Source organism: Leptosomus discolor, chromosome 1 (assembly GCF_034619465.1).
Source record: "Leptosomus discolor isolate bLepDis1 chromosome 1, bLepDis1.hap2, whole genome shotgun sequence".
In the NCBI taxonomy this organism is placed as follows: domain Eukaryota; kingdom Metazoa; phylum Chordata; class Aves; order Leptosomiformes; family Leptosomidae; genus Leptosomus; species Leptosomus discolor.
Window position 1 is genome coordinate 139,878,481 of NC_141391.1, and position 20,195 is coordinate 139,898,675.

Sequence of the window (20,195 nt, forward strand, 5' to 3'; positions counted from 1 at the left end):
ACCCATTCCAGATGCAGACGCCAGTAAGCAAACCTGACAGCATCAAGCCTATGGGTTTTTGGTTTTAATTTTGTGTGTGGATGTTCTTTAACTTCATATCCTGGTATTTCAGGGTCTTAGCAAAGATTTGCCACCACGAAAATACTGGTGAGGAAAGGAAAAGAAGAAATAAATCATGACTCAGAGAACATTGGTGTATCCACTGTATAAGAATTCAATGTCACTTACAAAGTGAATTTAATTTTTTTCTGTTCTGCTGCTAATTTAAAACCAGTCAGACAGATTGATTTGTGGTCATATAACCGTGTACAGATAGCAGCCTCCAGTGGTCATTTAGTCCAAATTGCACATTGTGTGGTGTCAATATGGCCTCTCCACCTTTCTCACATAAAAGGACCTCTGAGACCTCTTTGTATGGCTTTTCAGGTGTGGCTTAAAGCCACATGCATGCGTTCATCCTCATGACTAGCAGCCACTGCAGTGTAGTCTTAAAATTAAAGCAGAAGTCTAAATTTTCTAACATAATGGCTCATTAGTAGATTTTCAGAATTTATTCTCATTGACTGTTCAGATCTTGGCTAACAAAAATGAGTTCCTACCTGAACCACCATAGCAGTAAAGCCAAATGATTTCCTTTTGGAAAGCAGGTATCTTCCTTTCCTGAAGACCCACTATTACGTGTTTTCCTTTTTCAGTTTTTGTATCATACCCATGGAAGCCCTGTGCATGCAAAGCAAAAAAAAAAAAAAAAAAAAAAAAAAAAAAAAGTGCTATACTTAAATGTTAAATGGAAAAATATAACAAAGCATGTTTAAAATAGATTCCACCAACAATCCATCTTTAAGGTTTTAAACCCACAATGCATACCTGGTATTAACTAAATGACATTTTAGAGCGAGCTAGCCAAGGAATATATGCTTCTGTGCATAAGAACTGTTCTACCATGGTTTCAGAGCCACACCATACTGTGACATGCTTTCATCAGATCTCACAAACTAAGCAGGGTAGGTCTTGCCAAGTTTTGGACTTTGCCTGAAGGACTTAATCTTTCTCTTCCCCGTTTAACCTTTTCACAGGAGAGAGCAGACTGCTAAACTCTGGACAAATCCAACATATGGAATCCAGTTATGGTTAATTAAGACTTGGTTGGAAAACGCCCATATGTATGCATGTCATGTGCAATGGAGAGAGTTTATTCATTCTTATTTGCTATATGAAACCATAACAAAAGCATGGATTTTACAACTTGAAGTGTGAAATTTTTATTTCTCCATAATATTGAATTGTTTTTGTGTAGACACTGAAAATCTGCAGCTTATCTCTTCCAGTCATTTTGGCATTTCAAAGTTGTGTTCCCCCCCAGGAGAACAGCGATATCCCACCACACTTATTCTGCAAGGTAATTTTGCTTTCCAGTGTGGTGGATCACTATTCACCAAACAAAAACTTTCTGTTAGATATCAGCATGACTCTTTCTAGTGCTAAAGGAAAACAGAAATGGGGTGGAAAGCAAATAATAGCGCTAGACATCAATACCAACTGCAAGTGCTCAGCAGGCGTCTTGGCATTCAGGAACGGACATTTTTGTTACTGGTGTTGGAAGTTGCTTGACACTTTGCAGGGCAAGGTGTGTATATGCTTGCAGAACTGAAATGGTGGGTCCTGTTAACTGTGTTTATATAGCCGTAAGAAAAAAATTGTATAAACCAGAAGTGTTTCAGTTTGATTTCTAAATCTGATAAGGTCCTTAGTTATTAAAAGGAATTGAATAATTTTATATCAACACCATTTTTCCTTAATTTTACTCAGATAAGTTCAATTATGCCATATGTGTCACCACCCTCATCACTGGCAAGACCAAAGCAGGAATATTCCAGCCTTTCCTGAATTGCCCTGTGCATGCCAGGAGAGCTGTTGCCTTCCTGCAGCCTCCAACACAAGCCTATCAGTTTACTCTGGTTTAGCAAACCAAACACTTCTTGGAACCCAAATTGCTTTGGAATCAACGTTTCCCATACTTCAGATATTTTAACATCCTATTTTACTTTTATTGATTTTTATATATACAAGATGCAAATGTTTTCCACCATATAACAAGATGCTCATAGAATAATATGATTTGAGACAAGAAGGAAAAGCTTGTTATATAGAAGTTTGCCGTGCAAATTCAGAATGCCTGCTGTAAGACAGTAAATGTCCAATGTAAATGTAAATATCCAGTTTGCCAGTATGATCTATACAATAGGAGAAATGAAGCATGCAAGGCATTTCTGTGTACACCTTTTCTTGGTGTAAAAAATTGAGTACAGGTGAAATAGAGATGTAACAGGTATTCAAGATATCCTGTTATATATCAAGTATTGCCTCACTGACGGAGGACCAGCCATGCACCAAAAAAGCTACATGTCAATTTACAGTCAGATTGGATTGTCATTTTGAGGATAATTCTCAGGAGACATCATGCCAGAAATACTCCTGAATCTCAGATGCTTTTGTTGTCTCTTGTTCTGGCAAGACCAGTAAGAATTAATGAAAGGCTGTTACCAAGCATTGATGGGTTCTGTGACAGCTGGTGAGGTGGAGAGTCAAATTTTGTCCCTAAGCACTTCCAGCCCTCCTACCGTGCCATAAGGCTATTTAGATAAGGCTCCTGGGCCTTCAGTTGGAACTTCTTGCATTAGGAAGCCCCAGCTATCCTCCATTTCAGACTCAGGACTACCGATAATCACAGAATCATAGAATGGTTCGGGTTGGAAGGGACCTTGGAAATCATCTAGTTCCACCCCCCTGCCATGGGCAGGGACACCTTCCACTAGATCCTGTGGTTTTGCACAGCAACTAAAGGCACAGTGCAGGCTACAAACTGTTCTTGTAGAGGAAGGTGCTTTGTTGACCAATGGGGCTTTTACTGTCTCCATTTTCTCTCATAATGTTCACACCTGCATTGCTGCTTCTGGTACTCTGGTGTAAACTTTTCTTTGCTATACACTAGAGAACTAGTGGGGTAAATGCCACATCAGCAGTGATCGCATGAAAATGTCATCTCCAAGGAGCTGAAAATGTGTGCCTCTGAGGACACTGCTTGTCAGAGACGGTGCTTGCTGCTGCTGTGCAGCCTGTGAGTGTGGGTCCTAAGGGCTGCACGCAGGCCACTGCCACACCAGAGCTGTGACCTGGGGATGTCTCTCTGCTAGGCAATGTCTCCCTGCCTTCCTCTTGAAGCCTAAGCATTTGCTGCTGGCTTCATAGCAGCCATCCTGTGCCTTCCAGCTGGCAGGTAGGGGAGAGTGTGAATCTAAGGTTTTGCTGATATTCTTTCCACCACTATTGCCTACAGGAATGGGGTCCTTGTTCTCACTTCTCTCCAAGTAGGCATTTAGCCCCAGACGTGCTCTGCCCTTGTGTGAGTCATCCCTCAGTCTTACCTATCCCACCATTTTCATTCTTGATCATGCCAGTAATCATACTATAGAATTTAGCAGGATTTGGTGTGTTTTTTTTTTTTTTTTTTTTTGGGTGACCTCCTCAAAGAAATCTCATCCTTTCATTTAATGTCGGTGAACATGGTCCCCCAGGTCCAAAGTTCGGCTTGGAGCTCCAGCAGAGATGAGTGCACCGCAGGACAGTACCACGCAGCCCTATTTGATTCCCGTTTCAATAACACATGTACTGAACAATGATTTCCCAAAGCCAGCAGTGGAAAACAAAATTGAAAGCCTAAACATATGCAGATGGCATTCAGAGCCCGGGATGCTCCTGCCAATTTCTGCAACTGATGCACGCTCAAAATATTTACTTAGGAATTCTTAATTAAGTAAACCATTCAGTAGTGGTGTAGTGTTTCAGATGAGTCACAGTGTCACCACAAAATATCTCAGTGGTTCCTTCTAACAAAGAATCCATTATGGGGGTTTTTATCAGAGACGGTGGCGTAAGTTTTCGGTACAGTGCACTGAGGTTTAAGCAGTGCAACTCCTCTGCTGTTAATGGGATTCATGTGGCTAAATCTCTTCATTCCTTGCTGAAAATGAACTCCCTGCCCAACAGAAGCTTCAGGTGAATACTGAGTAACAGAGTTAGGGGTGAGATCACAGTGACCCTATGGGTGCTTATTCAAAGGGCTTGCAGTGAGGCTGGCTCAGCGTCTTGGGAGGAAATGTGCACTGTGCTGCTGTGCAGCCAGGAATACAAATGAGCAAGGGTGTCAGAGGAGAAGGTGTAGTTCCTGAAGCCACCCTTGGCCTGCAATAAAATGTTATTTGCCCAGGGAACAAGGATTGCTAGAGAAGAATTTTTAGGGTTTTTTTGGGTTTTTTTGGTTGTTGTTTTTTTTTTTTTTTTTTTAAATTAAAGGTTAAAATCAACTTGGTTAAATGCTTTATTGGAATGAAATGTGTTGTTGGTTTAGTCTCTCTAGTTTACTTCTTATTTTGTTTTGTATTTGTTAGAACTGACTTACAAGCTCCTCGGAGAAATGTCAGTACACATCTGTGCCTGTACAGGAGCTTGGGGACAACTCTGAAGACTGGTTGGTTACTGCTGTTTATCCATACTTAAACAGTTTTATTTCATAATTTTGTCAAAATTTGGATTCTTCTAACAACAGTAAAAATTAGAATTTTCCTCATGTAGCACACGTGGTTATACAACTATCCGTTACAAGGATTTACTTTATGTATTATCCACTTGTGCAAAGGCTCTAAGACTGTCTATAAACTATAGTTCAAGTGGTGACCTTCCTATATGCAAAATTTATCTGAAGTTGCAAGAACATAACAACATTTGAAATCAATGAAATTACTAATATGCTCAAGTTAAGCAAATACTTACATTTGCAAATATAAAATGGAGACTCAAGAAAGCGAATTATGAATGAGGAGTACATTTCTCTTCTGACAAGCAATACTGCATCAAATTTTATGTTCTTAAAACTCACATGATTTTAAGCCTTAGTGTTTAGTTTCTGATGTGTTTTCAAAGACCTTTACTTTTATGAATTGCTTGGAATAGATAATAATTTTCATGGTTGTGATCTTTTGATTTTTCCACATAACTGTGTGAAAAGGAAAGCTGTAGTTGTTTTGGTCCCGGAGAGAAGACGTATTCATAATAGGAAATATTTTGAGGGAGAATTTTCCTTTTTTTGTGACAGTAGTCATCTGTCTTTGCATAATGAAACAGGCATTATTTCAGAAGATAAGCTGAATGAACTTTTGTTTGCTATGATTGCAGTCATAATTACTTTATCAAAGAATGAAAAACCTGATGTTTCAGGATTCTGATGCAGAAACTAGGCCTTCCAAAACATTGCTGCCCAGGTTTAGTCTGTTGAAAGTTTGAACTGCAAGGTCCTATTCAAGCCCAGATCAGTGTTGTTTGTTGTGCTTGTTTGGTTTTTTTTGTTTGTTTTTTTTTTTTTTTTAATTTGGATGTAACTCTGTTTATAATTATTGCTGAATTTCAGTGCTGCTGTTTCCCTTGTATTAATGACTAAGTGATAAAGAAAGGTAAAGAGTCTCCATATGCCAGCCACTACCGTTAATTGCTTAGGAAATGTGACATTATTCCACTAATGCTATTTAGTTGGATAACCCATGTGGATGATGTTTAATTGGATAACCCATGTGGATGATCCAATATAAAACTCTGAAGCATGCACAGGCTGTCGTAATGCGGGATGGTTACAATTACCATAAACTGCACAAGAAATCTTAACAAAACACTGCACTCAGGATTTCGTTGTGATAACAATCAAGTAAGTTTGCACGGCAGGGAAAGATTAAATAGGAGAAGATGCCAAAATGTGGCATGGGGATCTGACATTTGACAGTTATGAAGTGAAACATTCTTCATCCAGTAAAAAAAATAAAAGTAGCTTTCAACCTGCCAAGGGGCAGGAGGACAGTACAACCCTCCTGAATGTGTGATGGATGCAGAAACCGGGAGATGCCACAAGAAATAGTGGAGAGGAAGCTTGAAATGCTGTTGGGTGCGTTTCTTTAATATAAATAAAGTTTTCCAAAACCTCAATTTCATGATTAAGCTTGCTTTTTTTTTTTTTTTTTTTTTTTTTTTTTTTTTTTTGGCACTGACGTTACAGTAACAGTTTAAATGTAGGCTAAAAGAGTCTGAGGGAATATGCTGGTAAGTTTAGGCCAGAGAGCGGGAAGCCTCTGAAAGTAATAATAAAAAAAACTAAGACCCCCTCCACCCACAATAACTGCAGTTTAATTCTTTTAATGAGGAAAGTCTTAAAGCACTTTACAAACACATAGTAATTACTACATCCTCACAGTACCTTCTGAGGCAGATATGATCATGGTTATTTTCTGGATGAATAAACTGACCCACTGTATTAAAATGCTTTGACCAAGGCCTGCTCTAAAAACAATGGGAGACCAAAGAATACACTCTTTAACCTAATTATGAGACAGTAGCAATGTGTATGGAGGAAACAACTAAACTGAAAATTCTATGTGAGGTAGATACCGTAGCCAACTCTTTCTTGCTTTCCTTTGTTTTGAAAATCTAAGTTTTTTGCTGCTCAACTTGAGATAACAGTTAGTGGAAACTGGGGGCTCACAACTTTTAAAAAAATGTCATAAATTTATCATAGCTTTTATCAGTATTTAAAAAAATATTTATATAATATAAAAATAATTTTTATATATGATATTTAGCAGTAAGTTGGTTGCATGGCCTCAGTAAATCAACAACTGCCGGGCAACCAGGGGACCAGAACTGCATGTCTTATGCATGTGTGTCGAGCATCAACTCAGATTCTGAGTGCTTGTGCATGTCATTTTCTTAGGATCCCACCCTGTATTCCTTCAGGATCAGGTTTCCCTAGAAGGGTCAGTGTCTGAAACAGCTCCTGCTGCAGGAAAAATGGGTTACAGGATGGGGAGGTCTTGCAGGATGCTTGGGCACCTGCTTTGTCCCAGAGAACTAGGCAAAGTCAGGTGGAGGGGATGGGATAAGGATGGGGCACAGCCTGACAGGCACCTGGAGAACCACTGTGTATGCTGAGCTGGGGAAGTGTTGCTGCCAGGGAGCCCTGGCTGTTGCTCTGCTCTGAAAAACAGCTGGAGAAATTCACCCTTTCCTCAGCTGACCCACTGCCTCTGTGTCCCAGCAAAGGGTGAGTGGCTGGCCTGGGCTTCCTTCAGCCTCCCTCTGGAAGAATCACGGACTAAGCTGTAATGGCAGAGGCTGCTGTCCCCCCAGCATCTTCAGGTTACTTACCCAGTATGAAATATCTTTCCCTTATCATAACTTTAAAACCATGGAAGGGCCGGACCTGGATCCTAACACGATTTGGGAAAGGATCCTGGCATTTCAGAGTCATCAAAGAGTATGTGTTTCTGAATACATCAGCTACAAAGGAAAAATACTCTTCTTCTCTTTTTACTGCAACATTTTCTGAATGTACATCCTACTTCCACATCCTGCACGCGGAGTCGCTGAAGTCAGAGAGATAAGAGCTCCATGAGCTATGAAAAAAATTGACACTTTTACTTTTAGTATTGGGAAGTGCCTCATCTTCTAAAAAATATATACTGAATCTTTCCCCTCTGATTTTCATTAACTTTCGAAGCCATAAGTTAATATATGAAGGGCCATTGTAAAGGTCAGAGAATCTTATTATCTCTACATCAAACCCTTTTTTTTTTTTTTTTTTAAGATTATCTTGTCTCTTGGAAAGTCCTAACTTAAAGACATCAAAATTTAAATATTTTATTCAGTTGTTTAAGTAGAGGTGGGCCAGAAACCAAACCTTAGCTCAAAACCTCCATGACTCTTGGAGTCTCACTGGTTCCAATTGATGCTCCAGCTTTGTTACTCAGTACCCAGAGGAACATGAAGGAAAGCTACAGGTCTGAGCGCTTCTGCTCCAAACTCTGTGAGTGGTTGGAGCTGCAACTACATTTTGTTCTTATTTTTGTTTAATTGGTAGTGCCACACGGCATGCATGCTCTGTGTTTCCAATACCTTGTCTCTATATCTATAAAAAAAACCCCAAGCCATAAATAAAAAACCACAATTGACAAATTTCTCATGAATTGTTAACTTTGGAAAAGATGCACAAATACCTATTAAAGGCAGAGTGAATCATCAAGGAATTTCCATTCCACGGTAAAAATGGTATTTCATTTTGGCCAGGGAAGAGTTCTCCATTTCACCCTTTTTGCTCTGGCTTTAATGTAGTTTATTAAAATGGCAATATGAAACACTCCGATTCTGTTGAAATGCAACATTTATGTAATTTCGCAGTTACCTTTGCAATGAAGTTGATAAATTCCTATAAAATTCTTCAATTTTGTTTAGCTGGCATTTTCCAAAAGGAGCATTTCCAGTGGGAAATTTTTAACACTAAGAAGAAAGGCTTAAGTCAGTGTTCAAGATGGAGAGGAAGTTAGTCTGTCTTCTGTTACTAACCTATTTATATAATATAATAATATAATCTGTTACTATGAAACTCCACTTAAACCCAAGGTGCTGCAGCATGATCTGGGCAAGCGTCTTCACATTACAGAAGCAGCTAACAACAGCATTTGATGGGAAAATAAAATTATCCATATGATCCAATACCAGGCTGAGACAAGCCAAAGAAGGGAGAGGGTGTGTGGAGATACTTCTTTGCAGGTGCTGAAAAGCAATTACGCTCTTGGCACCCTGGTTTGCCAGCCAAGGAGCAGGACAGCCTGCTGGGCAGCTTGGCAGAGGCTTTTCCAGGCTTTGGTTACGTAGCTGCCTCAGGGTCCATCACAACATGCTGAGCAAGGCCTGTTTTGCTAATGCAGCTATACTGGTCTCTTTGCTCCTGTTGACTTGTCCAGAGCCAGTTGAAGCATCCCAGCATGGCCCTGGCTGGTATTCAGTAGATGTGACCTGGGGCATGACTGAACACGTAACCATGTTCTCTTGTTTTTTGAAAATATTATCACTTAAAATGTAGCCTGTAAAGATGTTGAAAAATAAGCCTATAAAGAAGTTGAAAAGTGAGCAGAAAAATGAAAAATAAATGCACTAAAGTAAAAACATATGACAGGTGCAAGTTATACGCAAACTTTATAACGAATTCCGAAAAAATACTTGAAGAATAAGAACTACAAATGTTTCTAGTCTGGATGGCACATATTAAGGATCACTCCTATGTGCTCCGTGATATTTGCCAGATCTAAAAGCACAGTTATGCTGGTGAACTTTCATTAATCACTCAATACCCTGAATGTAATAATGGTCAAGAGTGTTCGTAGCATCCATTCATTCTCTAAATTGTGCCAAACAGTTTCAAAGGAGAGATGGATCAACTGACTGCAGTAAGTAAAACGCTGAGCCTGAATGTAGGTCATTCAAAGCAGACATGAGTTTCAGAGATTTGCGGACAACCACTTATCACTATTTTTTGCTTTTAAATATGTCTTACTTTCCACATCTCATTAGCTTATTGTTCTGTGTAGGACTGGAAGCAAAAGTGCCAAAATTCCATTTCTTTGTTTCTGGCACAAATCAGATCACGAATTACTGCAAGATTTCTAACCTCTTTTGCCAGACCAGAGAGTTTGGGATAAGTTGGCATAATTATAGGGACCCATCTTCCAACCCTTCCCCTTTTGCCTAGCGCCTTGTCTGCCACATGGCAGCAAATGTCAGCAGCAATTAATGGCCTCAATTTCTTTATAATGTGTCTTTCTGCTTTTTTTCTTCAGAGCTTTGTCATCCGTGGTGGCTTTAGGAGCTAATATCATCTGCAACAAAATCCCAGGCCTGGCCCCTCGGCAGCGAGCGATCTGCCAGAGCCGCCCTGATGCCATCATTGTGATCGGGGAAGGGGCACAAATGGGCATTAATGAGTGCCAGTACCAGTTTCGGTATGGGAGGTGGAACTGCTCCGCGCTGGGAGAGAAAACAGTCTTTGGACAAGAGCTTCGAGTAGGTAAGGGTGTCTCTAATATGGTGCTGAAGTGATACGTTGGGGCTGGTTTTCTTTTAGCTTTCTCACCGCGGTCCTGCAAAGGTTTATAACCCTCTGCTATTCGGCTACTGGAGTTCAACAGTGATGCTCCCAGAACAACTGTGGTCTGTATGTTTTCACTCATTGAAAAGTAACTGGCAAGAGAAACAAAATTTCTAGTGATCTCCAGATGAAGTCTTTCATATCTGTGCAACTTCACACCCAGCAGTGACCCAGATGCCTGCACAGGCATCCAAGGACACAGTCATCACAGCCTGTGAAAAAAATACTTTCTATTGCCCTCCTGTTAGAGGTTGCTATGATAACTGTAGTGCAAATCAAAAGGGAACCAGAATCAGCTCCAAACAATCCCTCTGCAGACTTCCCAAAAGCTTAAGTAATGGGAGAGTCCCAATTAACTAATGGAAGTATAGTGCATATGACACTGGCCTTCCAATATATGGCAGTGATGCATATCTATTTTAAGTGCTGCCATCATACCATAAAGAAAATACTGCAAGTGATTTGAGGCAGGAAACTTATTCAAAGAAAATAATACAGGACCTTGGCCTGACAAGCTGTTAGCTGGCAGAAGTTAAATTGATTACTTTTCATTTACTCTATGTCTGATATTATTTCATAGGGGAGATAATGCACATTTTTCTCAGCACTGAGATCATTATTTTCCTCATCACCCAGCTGAGTATCCTTAGCCTGTTCCTGACCTTTCCTCTCTCCCCCAAGGGCTGCCCACTTACCATCCCCCATACTGTCTGCTGCTTAGTGTTGGAATAACATTTGCAGTGTGTGGCTCTCACAAGGTTCCTCAGAGTGATACCATCCACCTTTTTATTGGGGTTGTAGCCTTCTCTTGCATCTGATCCTTCTTTGGGTGACAACTTTTTCTTGAATTCAATGGTTCAGCTGAGTCTTGTGCCTCCAACACAACTGAATGTTGTCAGACATAAGATCTCATTAAAACTGTGTGAAAAAAAATCATAAGATTTCGTCCTATCTGTGCAAAGAGGAAACAACTTACATGGTGCTTTGGTTGTTATTGGAGATAAAGGCTTTGTTTTTTTTTCCAACACCCTTGTGAAATGAACACCAAAAGCTGAGGTACACTTAAGTCAATGATGGAACGGAATATTTTTTCAAAGAACATGCAAGCCTGAGAGTCTGGCTGAGGTCTGGGCTTTTTAAGAGTGCAGTGGCTCAGCTGTAAAGTGTTATAATTGAATAAATCCACTGGCATCAGGGGGACAGACTTACACCCACAGAGAATCTGTCATATTCTGTGAGCATGACTCCATGCCAAATCACAGAAGTGGAGAGGGCTAAAACTAATTGTAAAAAGACCCAGTAAACCAAATTAATGGCAAAAGAAAAGTCCATACTTTTTGAACTTCAGAAAAAAGTTTGGTAGAATTTGTTTTTGATGCTGAAAAGCTGGTGGTGAGGAATTTGCTCATTAATGTCTCTTTCCACGTTTGTCCTAAGATATTTGTAATTCTATTCAGACAACCTTTCTTGCCTAACTTTTGTTTCTTATAAAGAATGTGAGTGGAAGGCATTAAACATTCTCAAGACACCATATACAGGAAATAACCTAACGTTTGATTTTTACCTTCAACATTAAATGAACCAGAAAAACATCTAGTCACTTGTCTTGACTGTTAGAAGCACAGGTCTGGTCCTCCTTGGTTGGTTGTGTACTTGTTTGTCTTAAGTTGATGTCCAAAATGATGTTGCTGCCAGAAAATAAATGTCTGCCAAGCATGCCACTGTTGTACTTCTGATGCTACATTGCTTTGCTAAAGCTTGCAGGCAGGCTCTGACCCTTAGACAAGTAAGTCCTCTTAACTTCTGAGAGATGACTTATGTCCTTGAAGAGGCACACTCTGCAGGGTTGTACCGTAATCGATGTCATCACTAAGTTTCATGGTGAAAAGGCTTTCACCAATTCTGCTCTCCTCTTCAAGCTGAGAATCTTGTGGCACATCATCAGCTCTGTCGTACTCAAAAGTGATAATCCTCTTCATCAGAGACTCCTTTCATCCTCAGAAATCTTGCAAGTGAGCACAGTCCAAATGCCTGAAGAGGACTACAAGTCATGCCTGTGCTTTCATTCTGTATGTTTCTACACAAAATAAGAGCTACAGGGAACAAAAATTGGCATCAAGATGGACCAGCTATCAGGTTGGTCAGACTAGACAAAGTTTGAAAAAACCAGGGTTTTCCTGAGCCACTGTTCAGGCCCTATTTGCCAAAATGTTCACTAGATTCTTGATCTCTTCACTGAACCTGGGTGGTTTCTTGCAACTCTGAAATGACTGATGTGGAATTTGGTGGGTTCTTTTATGGCTTAACACAAACACAGACAAAACTTGGCAGCTGCAGCTGAGTTCTGCTTTGACATTTGTTGGGTGTGAAACCACACAAACTCTAACGGATGGAGAAAGTTTACATGACCCCTGCCAGCTGAGCCGGATGAGTTCCATGCAGGTCTATAAAGGATCCCATAACCCACATGTCTTTATTTGTTTTGTTAGTGGAGTAGCACCCAGAGATGATGTGGTCAGTATCTAGGAAAAGGACAGGGTTTAGGAAGTGGTGTTATTACACTAGTGAGGAGGGAAAAAGTAAAAAAAAAGACAAAGTTTAAAAAAAACCCCAAAGACTTATAGGTACAAAATACTTGTAAGCACAAATATTCAAGTGTAACAAAACACATCTGTGTCTGAGTCATAAAGAAACACTAAACCAGGTATTTGGTGCTGCCTGAACAGACTGAAGAAAAGATTAAGTCTAAAAAAACAGGCATGTTTTTCACTTCACCCCAAAGTAAAGCTCATGTAGCTTCTTAACAGAACTGCTTAGGGACATGAGCAATCAAGGCAAGTTATTCAGGTCATAGGGTGGAGAGGGTGAGTATGCTATGATAGCGTGGTATTAATGGCTCTCTATCTGCATGGGAAAGAGAGGACCTACTCTTTAGCCACTCAGCCAAGGCTCTACCACTAGCATTGACAAGTGCAGATTTATCTGCATTATTTATGCATAATTTGTATCCCAATGCAACACACTCCCCTCAAAATTCAAAGCAAACCCCAGACACCCAACATGAGATTTCTCCAACAGCTGTGCATCGATTGCCAGCAACACCTCTTGGGTGCCATTATGCTCCAACTACGCATCTCTTCCAGCTACAACCAAGCAGCAGCCAGAAGGCATGACACAGGAGTAAATGTCCACACTTGTGACTTCTGGGGATCCTACGCCAGGGGAATCCTGAGTAAATTAGCTAAGCTGGATCAGTGCTGAGCTATTTTTTCAAAGAGGTGCTTCAGTGAATGAGGGCTATACTACATATATAATACATGAGAGTCTGTATTAAAAATAATTTAAGTAGTTCAGAGGACAAAATAACAACTATAGAAATTATGTTAGGCATGGGGCATTTGTGTCGATGTGAAATATTTATAGCAGCGAGAGTTAAAAAGTGACAAAGATATCCAAATTAGTAGCATGAACAAAGGATGTAACATGGGATGAATTAGCCAAGCATTGTGTATAATTTTTTTTGGTATATTTATAGCTGGGAACTTTTCCACAGTCATGCCATCCCCAAAGAAAAGTCACTACTACACTCACTTTACTCATCCTGTCTCTGGACATATTTGTATTTGTCACCTTCCTGCACTCTTCCCTAATTTTCATGCCAGCTTCTCACATAAAAATGTCTTTTGTACTCTCCACTCGTTCCTCTTGCTGTAAGTTTCTTTAACAAATTGCCTCTTTAAAGATTTCCTCTTTAACAAATGGATTCACAAACTAATTGGTTAATGATATATCGATTATTATTATTGATAACCATTGATGAAAGATAATTGTCCTTCTAATTTTTTGAAGGCAAGGACCTTGATCTGGAAGAGTATAGTCTCTGGTCCTGCTAGGTTATTGATGTAAAAGAGCTCCAGCACTAAGGACTGATCTCTAGTCCCCCAAATGATGGTTGGAGCAATCTATCATGTAGGTAACTCTAAAAGTTGCAAACTGTTATTAACAGTTGAAAGCAAATAACTCCAAGCAAAAAGTAAGCAGTACAGCCTCTGAAGCACAGAGTCAGAATCAATAACAGAAGTGAAACCTATTGTTCTTTGAAAGTGGATTATTCTGGCTAATTATTTGTGCACTAACCATTTCCGCTGGAATTCTCCAGATTGAAGTGCTTATAAACAGGCTGCTTTTATCAGTGTTAAATTCAGGGCAAAAACGAGATGTCTTGAAAAATATAGCTGTCAAGATATCAAAAGTATTCTGCAGATGTCTCCTTTGTCAGATTCATGATGTGGAAAAAGATCATGATTTAGTAATATTCATTCAGCTGTATTGTTGATACAACGATTTGGCAAATCATTGAACTGGACACCCGATGGAAGAATCAACAAATAGGCAAAAAACAAGGGAGTGGGAGTTCTGAAGTTTTTTTTTTTTGAATCTCTGAGCTTTTGTATTGATCTGTAGATTTCTAGCATGTTGAAAGGAGACATCTGAAGTGAGATTAATGCCCTGTTTACTGTGGGAGGTTTAGGAGAAAAACATCTTAAGAAGCTTCCTCTCTCCACGCATTTGCTCAGCTTTTGATCCACTCTCCAGGCAGGAATGGGGAGGGATGGAAGAGAAACTACAGTCTTAAAGATTAACAAAATCTCTGCATGGATTTTATTAACTCACAGGTGAAGAAGAATTTACAAGCTATTTTGAGAAACACAGCCACATAAAGTTGAATGTTGTGGTTATATACAAGCATGCACTCGTGCACATGCACACATGAACTGTTTAAGAAGACAACATAATTTCGAACAGAAAATTAAGAAAGGGAGCAGAAAGTCTTTTGAAGGAAAGATACTCATTAAAAAAGTAATTCTTTCTGTATTTGCAATGGAACCAGGTAACTAAGTCCACATTGTATCCTACTGTTTTAGCTGCAGGCCTGAAAGAACATGGGAATTGGGCACAAAAGATATGTAAGTGATGGTGTCATGGAGAAGTGGCTGGCATGTTATCATACATGCTGAGGGGGTGCCAGTCAGTAAATTATTCTCAGTTCAGGCCGTATATAGGCTTAATTAAGTTTGGATTTAGACTCACATATGAATCCAGTAGTTTTTATTCTGGGCTATGATGGTGGTTTAAGTGAGATGCCAAATGTTCATAAAAATCTCCTACCAAAAATGGGAGGAGTAGAGAGGCTCATTATTCTCCAAAAATGGAAATTCGCATCCAAGCAGATACATTAATCTAGGATAGTAGTGTCTAGTATGGTATGAGTTGGCCAACTTGGAAAGCCTGACTTTCAGTATGAGCAGAAAACTTGCAATACATGAAGACAGGCGGCATTCTTAGGAATGCTTTACAACCATACTTGTGCTTTAATGCTATCAGCAAATCAATAAAGGGAACCATAAATGAATCCAGACAGTTTGCTTAAAGTAAGTGCATTTCTATCTCACTTTTCACCTTTCTTTCCTCCTGACATTTCTTTCTCGGTTACTTTATGTTCTCATTTTCCAATTTTTTAATTGATTTATGTTGTTAGTTATATATTTATTAATGCTTAGTAATATTCGTATATCAGGTTGGCTGTATGTTTATTATTCTAACATCTGTGTATTTATTATGGGAAAATCTATCTTTACGGACTTGTGTTATATCCAATAAAAACAATATGGGGGAAAGAAAGGAATCGTACAGCTGGAAGTAATTTGGAGGGGGAAAATGAGTTGGAATTAGATTATTTTAAATGTGATACAGAGAAGGGTACACACTTCACTGACAGAAAGGCAGTAATCATCTTTGTCATAGCAGTAGGTGCTATGATTGGTTTAGGCATTTGTCAGTTATTGTGAACCTCAATTGCACAGTAGCTTTTGGACCTAATGTGGAAAAATTTCTGGGTTTTTTGTTGTTGTCATATAGCATGGTCCCAGACAACAATGTCCTTTGAGTGTTCAAGCAACTGTTCAGAAAAAAACTTGTTTTCAGTAATTTGAACTGTAAGCGTGCGTTGGTGCTAGGATGTGGTAAAAAACATTTCAGTGTGAGGGGTGGCTTCTCAGGGCATGGCATCAGCTTTCAACTCCTAGTGCAGCAGGCTGCCTGGGATGCCAAGAGAGAGGTGCACAGGATGCCTTCAATCAGCTGAGATCTGTACTAGGGCTGTGTGCAACCCCAGAAGACCACGCAGGACCAATACAAACCAGGTCTTTATTACTCCTCACATGGCTACCTCGGAGTGACTGCTGATGTCCATTTCACAAAATATCATATGGAGACATTGCATTTGCAAGTGTGATTTAGTTAAACTCGTAGATGCTATAAATACCATGGCAAATTTAATGAGCTGTGGCTTATGCAATTTTAGTTTTTAATAGAAGCACAGTGGTGTATAACAAGATGTATAATTCTTGGTTATTTAGAGAGAGAGTTTTCTCATTATTAGACTGAATTAAAAAAAAAAAACAACCAAAAACCAAACTGAAGACATGCATGGTGAACCACCAGCCATACCAGCTGGGTAACTAACAGGCACAGGCAGCTGGTAAAGAGGAAAAAAAGCCCTAAATCTCAGGACGTCCTTAGTGTGCTCATTTTGCAGGAAAGATTTATCACACTGCAAACACTCATTGCAAAACCTTCTCTTAAAATGCCTCAAACAGTGCATTTCTTTTCACAACTGACATGTTGTTGCTGGAAGGAGAAACAAAAATACCCGTAACCTTAAGGATATTCAGTATCTTTGTTCTAGCTTATTAGATATATATTATTGTAGAAGGATTTGTTATGTTGGTGACCATAAGTTGCCTTGCAAAGGTAGAAAGGCCATGCTGCAACAAAGCTGGGCTATTCCACCTACAGACCTGTGTGCTTGTATTAGTTGCCCTACAGGCAGTAAGGTAAGCACTATTCTATGATTCTATGATTCTATACTATAAGGCATTCAAGCTGCCTTATGAAGACAGTTATTTCAGTGCCGTTCATCTTGATGGAAAGCTAAACAATGGGAAAAAACCTGTAGTAATCTAGTAGTTACAAGGTAAAGTAAATGAGAGGGCTACTTCAGTTTGCATTACCATCTTTGGAGGAAATTAAGGACTTGATTCAAACAGTTCATACTTTCTGACTGTTACAGCAGGGTGGATAAGCCTTTCACTATCACAAGTAGCAAAGCAAGACAGTAACCCAAACCAGAATAAGAAAATAAACCTCCCAGCTGGTGGTAGCTGAGGTTGGGAAGGACTGGTAAAAAAGTTATGAAACAGCTACTGTGCTAGGAATTTATACTATTTTAACTGAGGATACAGCCTATTGTGAGAGTGGTAGGTTCAGACTCTTCTCCATTTTAGTAGCTTTCTGTCACTTAAAGGTTTTTAGTAAAATAAAAATATTTTTTTATTCTAAGGAAGTACTGTTGTATTAAACTAACATCCTGTTCTGAGAAGATAGAGGATTCCCAGTTTAGTGAATCAGTTTGAAAATTTGTGGGTGATAATTTCTTTGTGCTTTAAAAATTTCTTAGTTGCCAGAGCCTCATAATGATCTGGTGACCCTTTAGTAATGTTTTCAAAACACACTCTAAATCATAGATGAAAAGATAAATATGAAAGCAAAGTACCATTTGTAAATTATGAGTTGACAGTAATAAAGTTTGTTTGACTTCACTAGAAAAAACGTAATTTTGCTAAATTAGTTATGTCATCTCTATCTCTCTTCTTTGTCTACCTAGAAAATAAATGTCCAGCATATATAATCTGTGGCATATAATAAATTCCGACCATGAATAGACAAATTTTTATATTTCCCAATTTATGTCCTCTACTCCTTAGTCTTTTTGTAAGGTACTACTCTCTAGTTCAAGTGTAGCTCAATTGTGTTTTCTTTTCCCTCAAGGGTCATGAGTTTGAAGTAAAGTATAAGTTCTCTTAAATTAAAATGTTGTTGTTGCCATTTAAATATTTACCTCTTTGGCAGCAGGCTTGCTTTAAAAGGCAGACATCCTTTTTCTAAACATAGCACTAATATGTTAATACAATTACTTCATGAACTCTGTGTGGCTTGCAGCTGGATGAGAAATGGTAGATGTTGACCTGAAAGAAATCTGGAATTTCCATTCTGAGGGAAGTGTTAACTTTTTAAACTTCTGTTTCATTCAATTTTTACATATAAAAATGAAAAATTTAATTGAAAGGGATGTTTTTCTTTAGACATCTTCAAACCAAAATACACTACTATACCCAACTGCATCACTTCATTTTGGTTTATTAGTGCACTTCATTTTAAATTGGTTAAATGCACTGATGTAAACTGATGCAGGGAACTGTAACTGGGGAGACTCAAGTGTCTGTATCTCAGACGTCTTCTCTCACTTGCTTCCATATGTATTCTAAGCTATATGGTTCCATAACACACTGCACAGCTTGATTAAGAGACATCACGTAGCATGACACACTGCATTCTTGTGACCTGAATCCTCAGGTCTCTCAAAAAACAACAGACTGACATGGGGATGCATTTTAATACTTTGTTTCAATGGTTCAGAACTAAACGGACCTGTTTTTTTCCTAAATGGAATAGCTCCATTTAAGCGTCGGTATGGAAAACGGAGGGGTGTGTACTTACAGTTTTTGGCATTCTGTGATCATCCTAATATATACGTAATTAGCTGTAGTGGAAAAGGGTATTGTTCTGTATAATATGGCCTTACAGGCAGAGTCTGTAAAGACCTGTAACTCTGATCATCTCCTGGTCAGCATTGGCCATAACAAAAATCCTCCTATTCTCTTGCTTTTAACTTGGTCTTTAGCTACTCAGGATAAAATTTTCCATGTTACTTTTCTCGTCTGCCTTGGGATGAGTGAGTCAGAAGTCCTGTGGAAAAAATAGTATGCAAATTCTAGGCTATTATTTAATCGAATATTGTACCATAACTTGGACACAACAAGGCTAACTTTGCATAACAATATTGTTCAGCATTTCCTTACTTCCAAGTGCCTCACTTGGAACGTTAATGTTCATTTAATGTCATTTGGTTTATGTCACTTTGTAATAAAATTGCTGGCTACAAATGATCCATAGCATGCTGACTGAATTAGTTACATCCAATGTCCCAGTCCTATTGGTCAATGACTTATAATGTAATGCACGCTTCAAACAGGAAGGCAAATAACATTTAAAGATAAGTAAATTGGTGCTGGGCTTAATCCAATATGACAGGGGCCAAATCCTGGTCCTATTGCAGTCAGTAGAAATTTTGCGATTGCTTTCACCAGAGCTAGGATTTTGAGAGCAGAAGTTCAAATTGGAGCTGAATTTTGTAGGAGGGACACAGATAAAACCGAGTTAGTTAAACGAAAATCAAGTATACAACATTTGATTTTTTTAAGTGCAGAGTAACTTAGCAAACACTCAGGTGCCGCCAAATCTTGCCACGGTAAAGAAAATTCTTTATGTAAGATGACAGGTAGCATGGGAAGGCAGCTAACCTGCCCATATGCGATCCTGTACTATCTTGGGGTTCTAATGACTTTGGAGATTCCTTGAGCTTTACTACTGTGGTTAACTGTAGTATGTTGTCAAAATCTCTTCCCTAGAATTACAGATGATAGGTTTGGTCATCTAGTTCAACCTCTACATCAAGAAGGATAGGCTAAACATAACATTAGACTTCAGAGTTACATGTGTAGCTGCATCCCTCCCTTTCCTCCTCTGTTTTTTTGGAATACGTTCTGTTTGGTAAACCATCTGTTTCCAAATTGAAAAGCTTGAAATGCACAGAGAGGCATTTACAAACACTACAAAAAACATAGCAGTTGTTGATCTGTACATTTTGGTTTGCAAATAAATGTTTTAGCATTTGGGCTTAGATTGCCATCCACGCAGTTTGCTGTCTTGCCTCTAGTCACAAGCAATTTAATTTTCTAATGAAGTGGCTGGCGTATTCCAAAATATTATGTCTGACAAATATCTTATTTTATAATTGACAAAATTTCCTTCCTGATTATTATGCATGACATTTTAGCATGAGATTAAATTACCCATGGTTTATTTCTTATTGACGTATTGTATGTCCATAACTGTGAAGTATATTATTGTTACTGATATAAGAACCAAATTAAAATGAAAGAAACAAAGCAAACAAGAAAGAGGACTATATAATCTGTTATTTGGAGTTTTA

General features: G+C 38.9%; 1 protein-coding gene across 2 annotated transcripts in view; it reads left to right on the forward strand.

Annotated features, from left to right (window-relative positions):
• The window catches only part of WNT7B (Wnt family member 7B), a 94,503-nt gene that overhangs the window by 45,599 nt on the left and 28,709 nt on the right, over positions 1 to 20,195 (forward strand). For both annotated transcript variants that reach the window (XM_086466114.1, XM_086466103.1), the window contains exon 2: positions 9,714 to 9,940. In XM_086466114.1, coding sequence (XP_086322240.1) covers positions 9,714 to 9,940 — 227 coding nt within the window. The remainder of the gene's footprint in view (positions 1 to 9,713; positions 9,941 to 20,195) is intronic.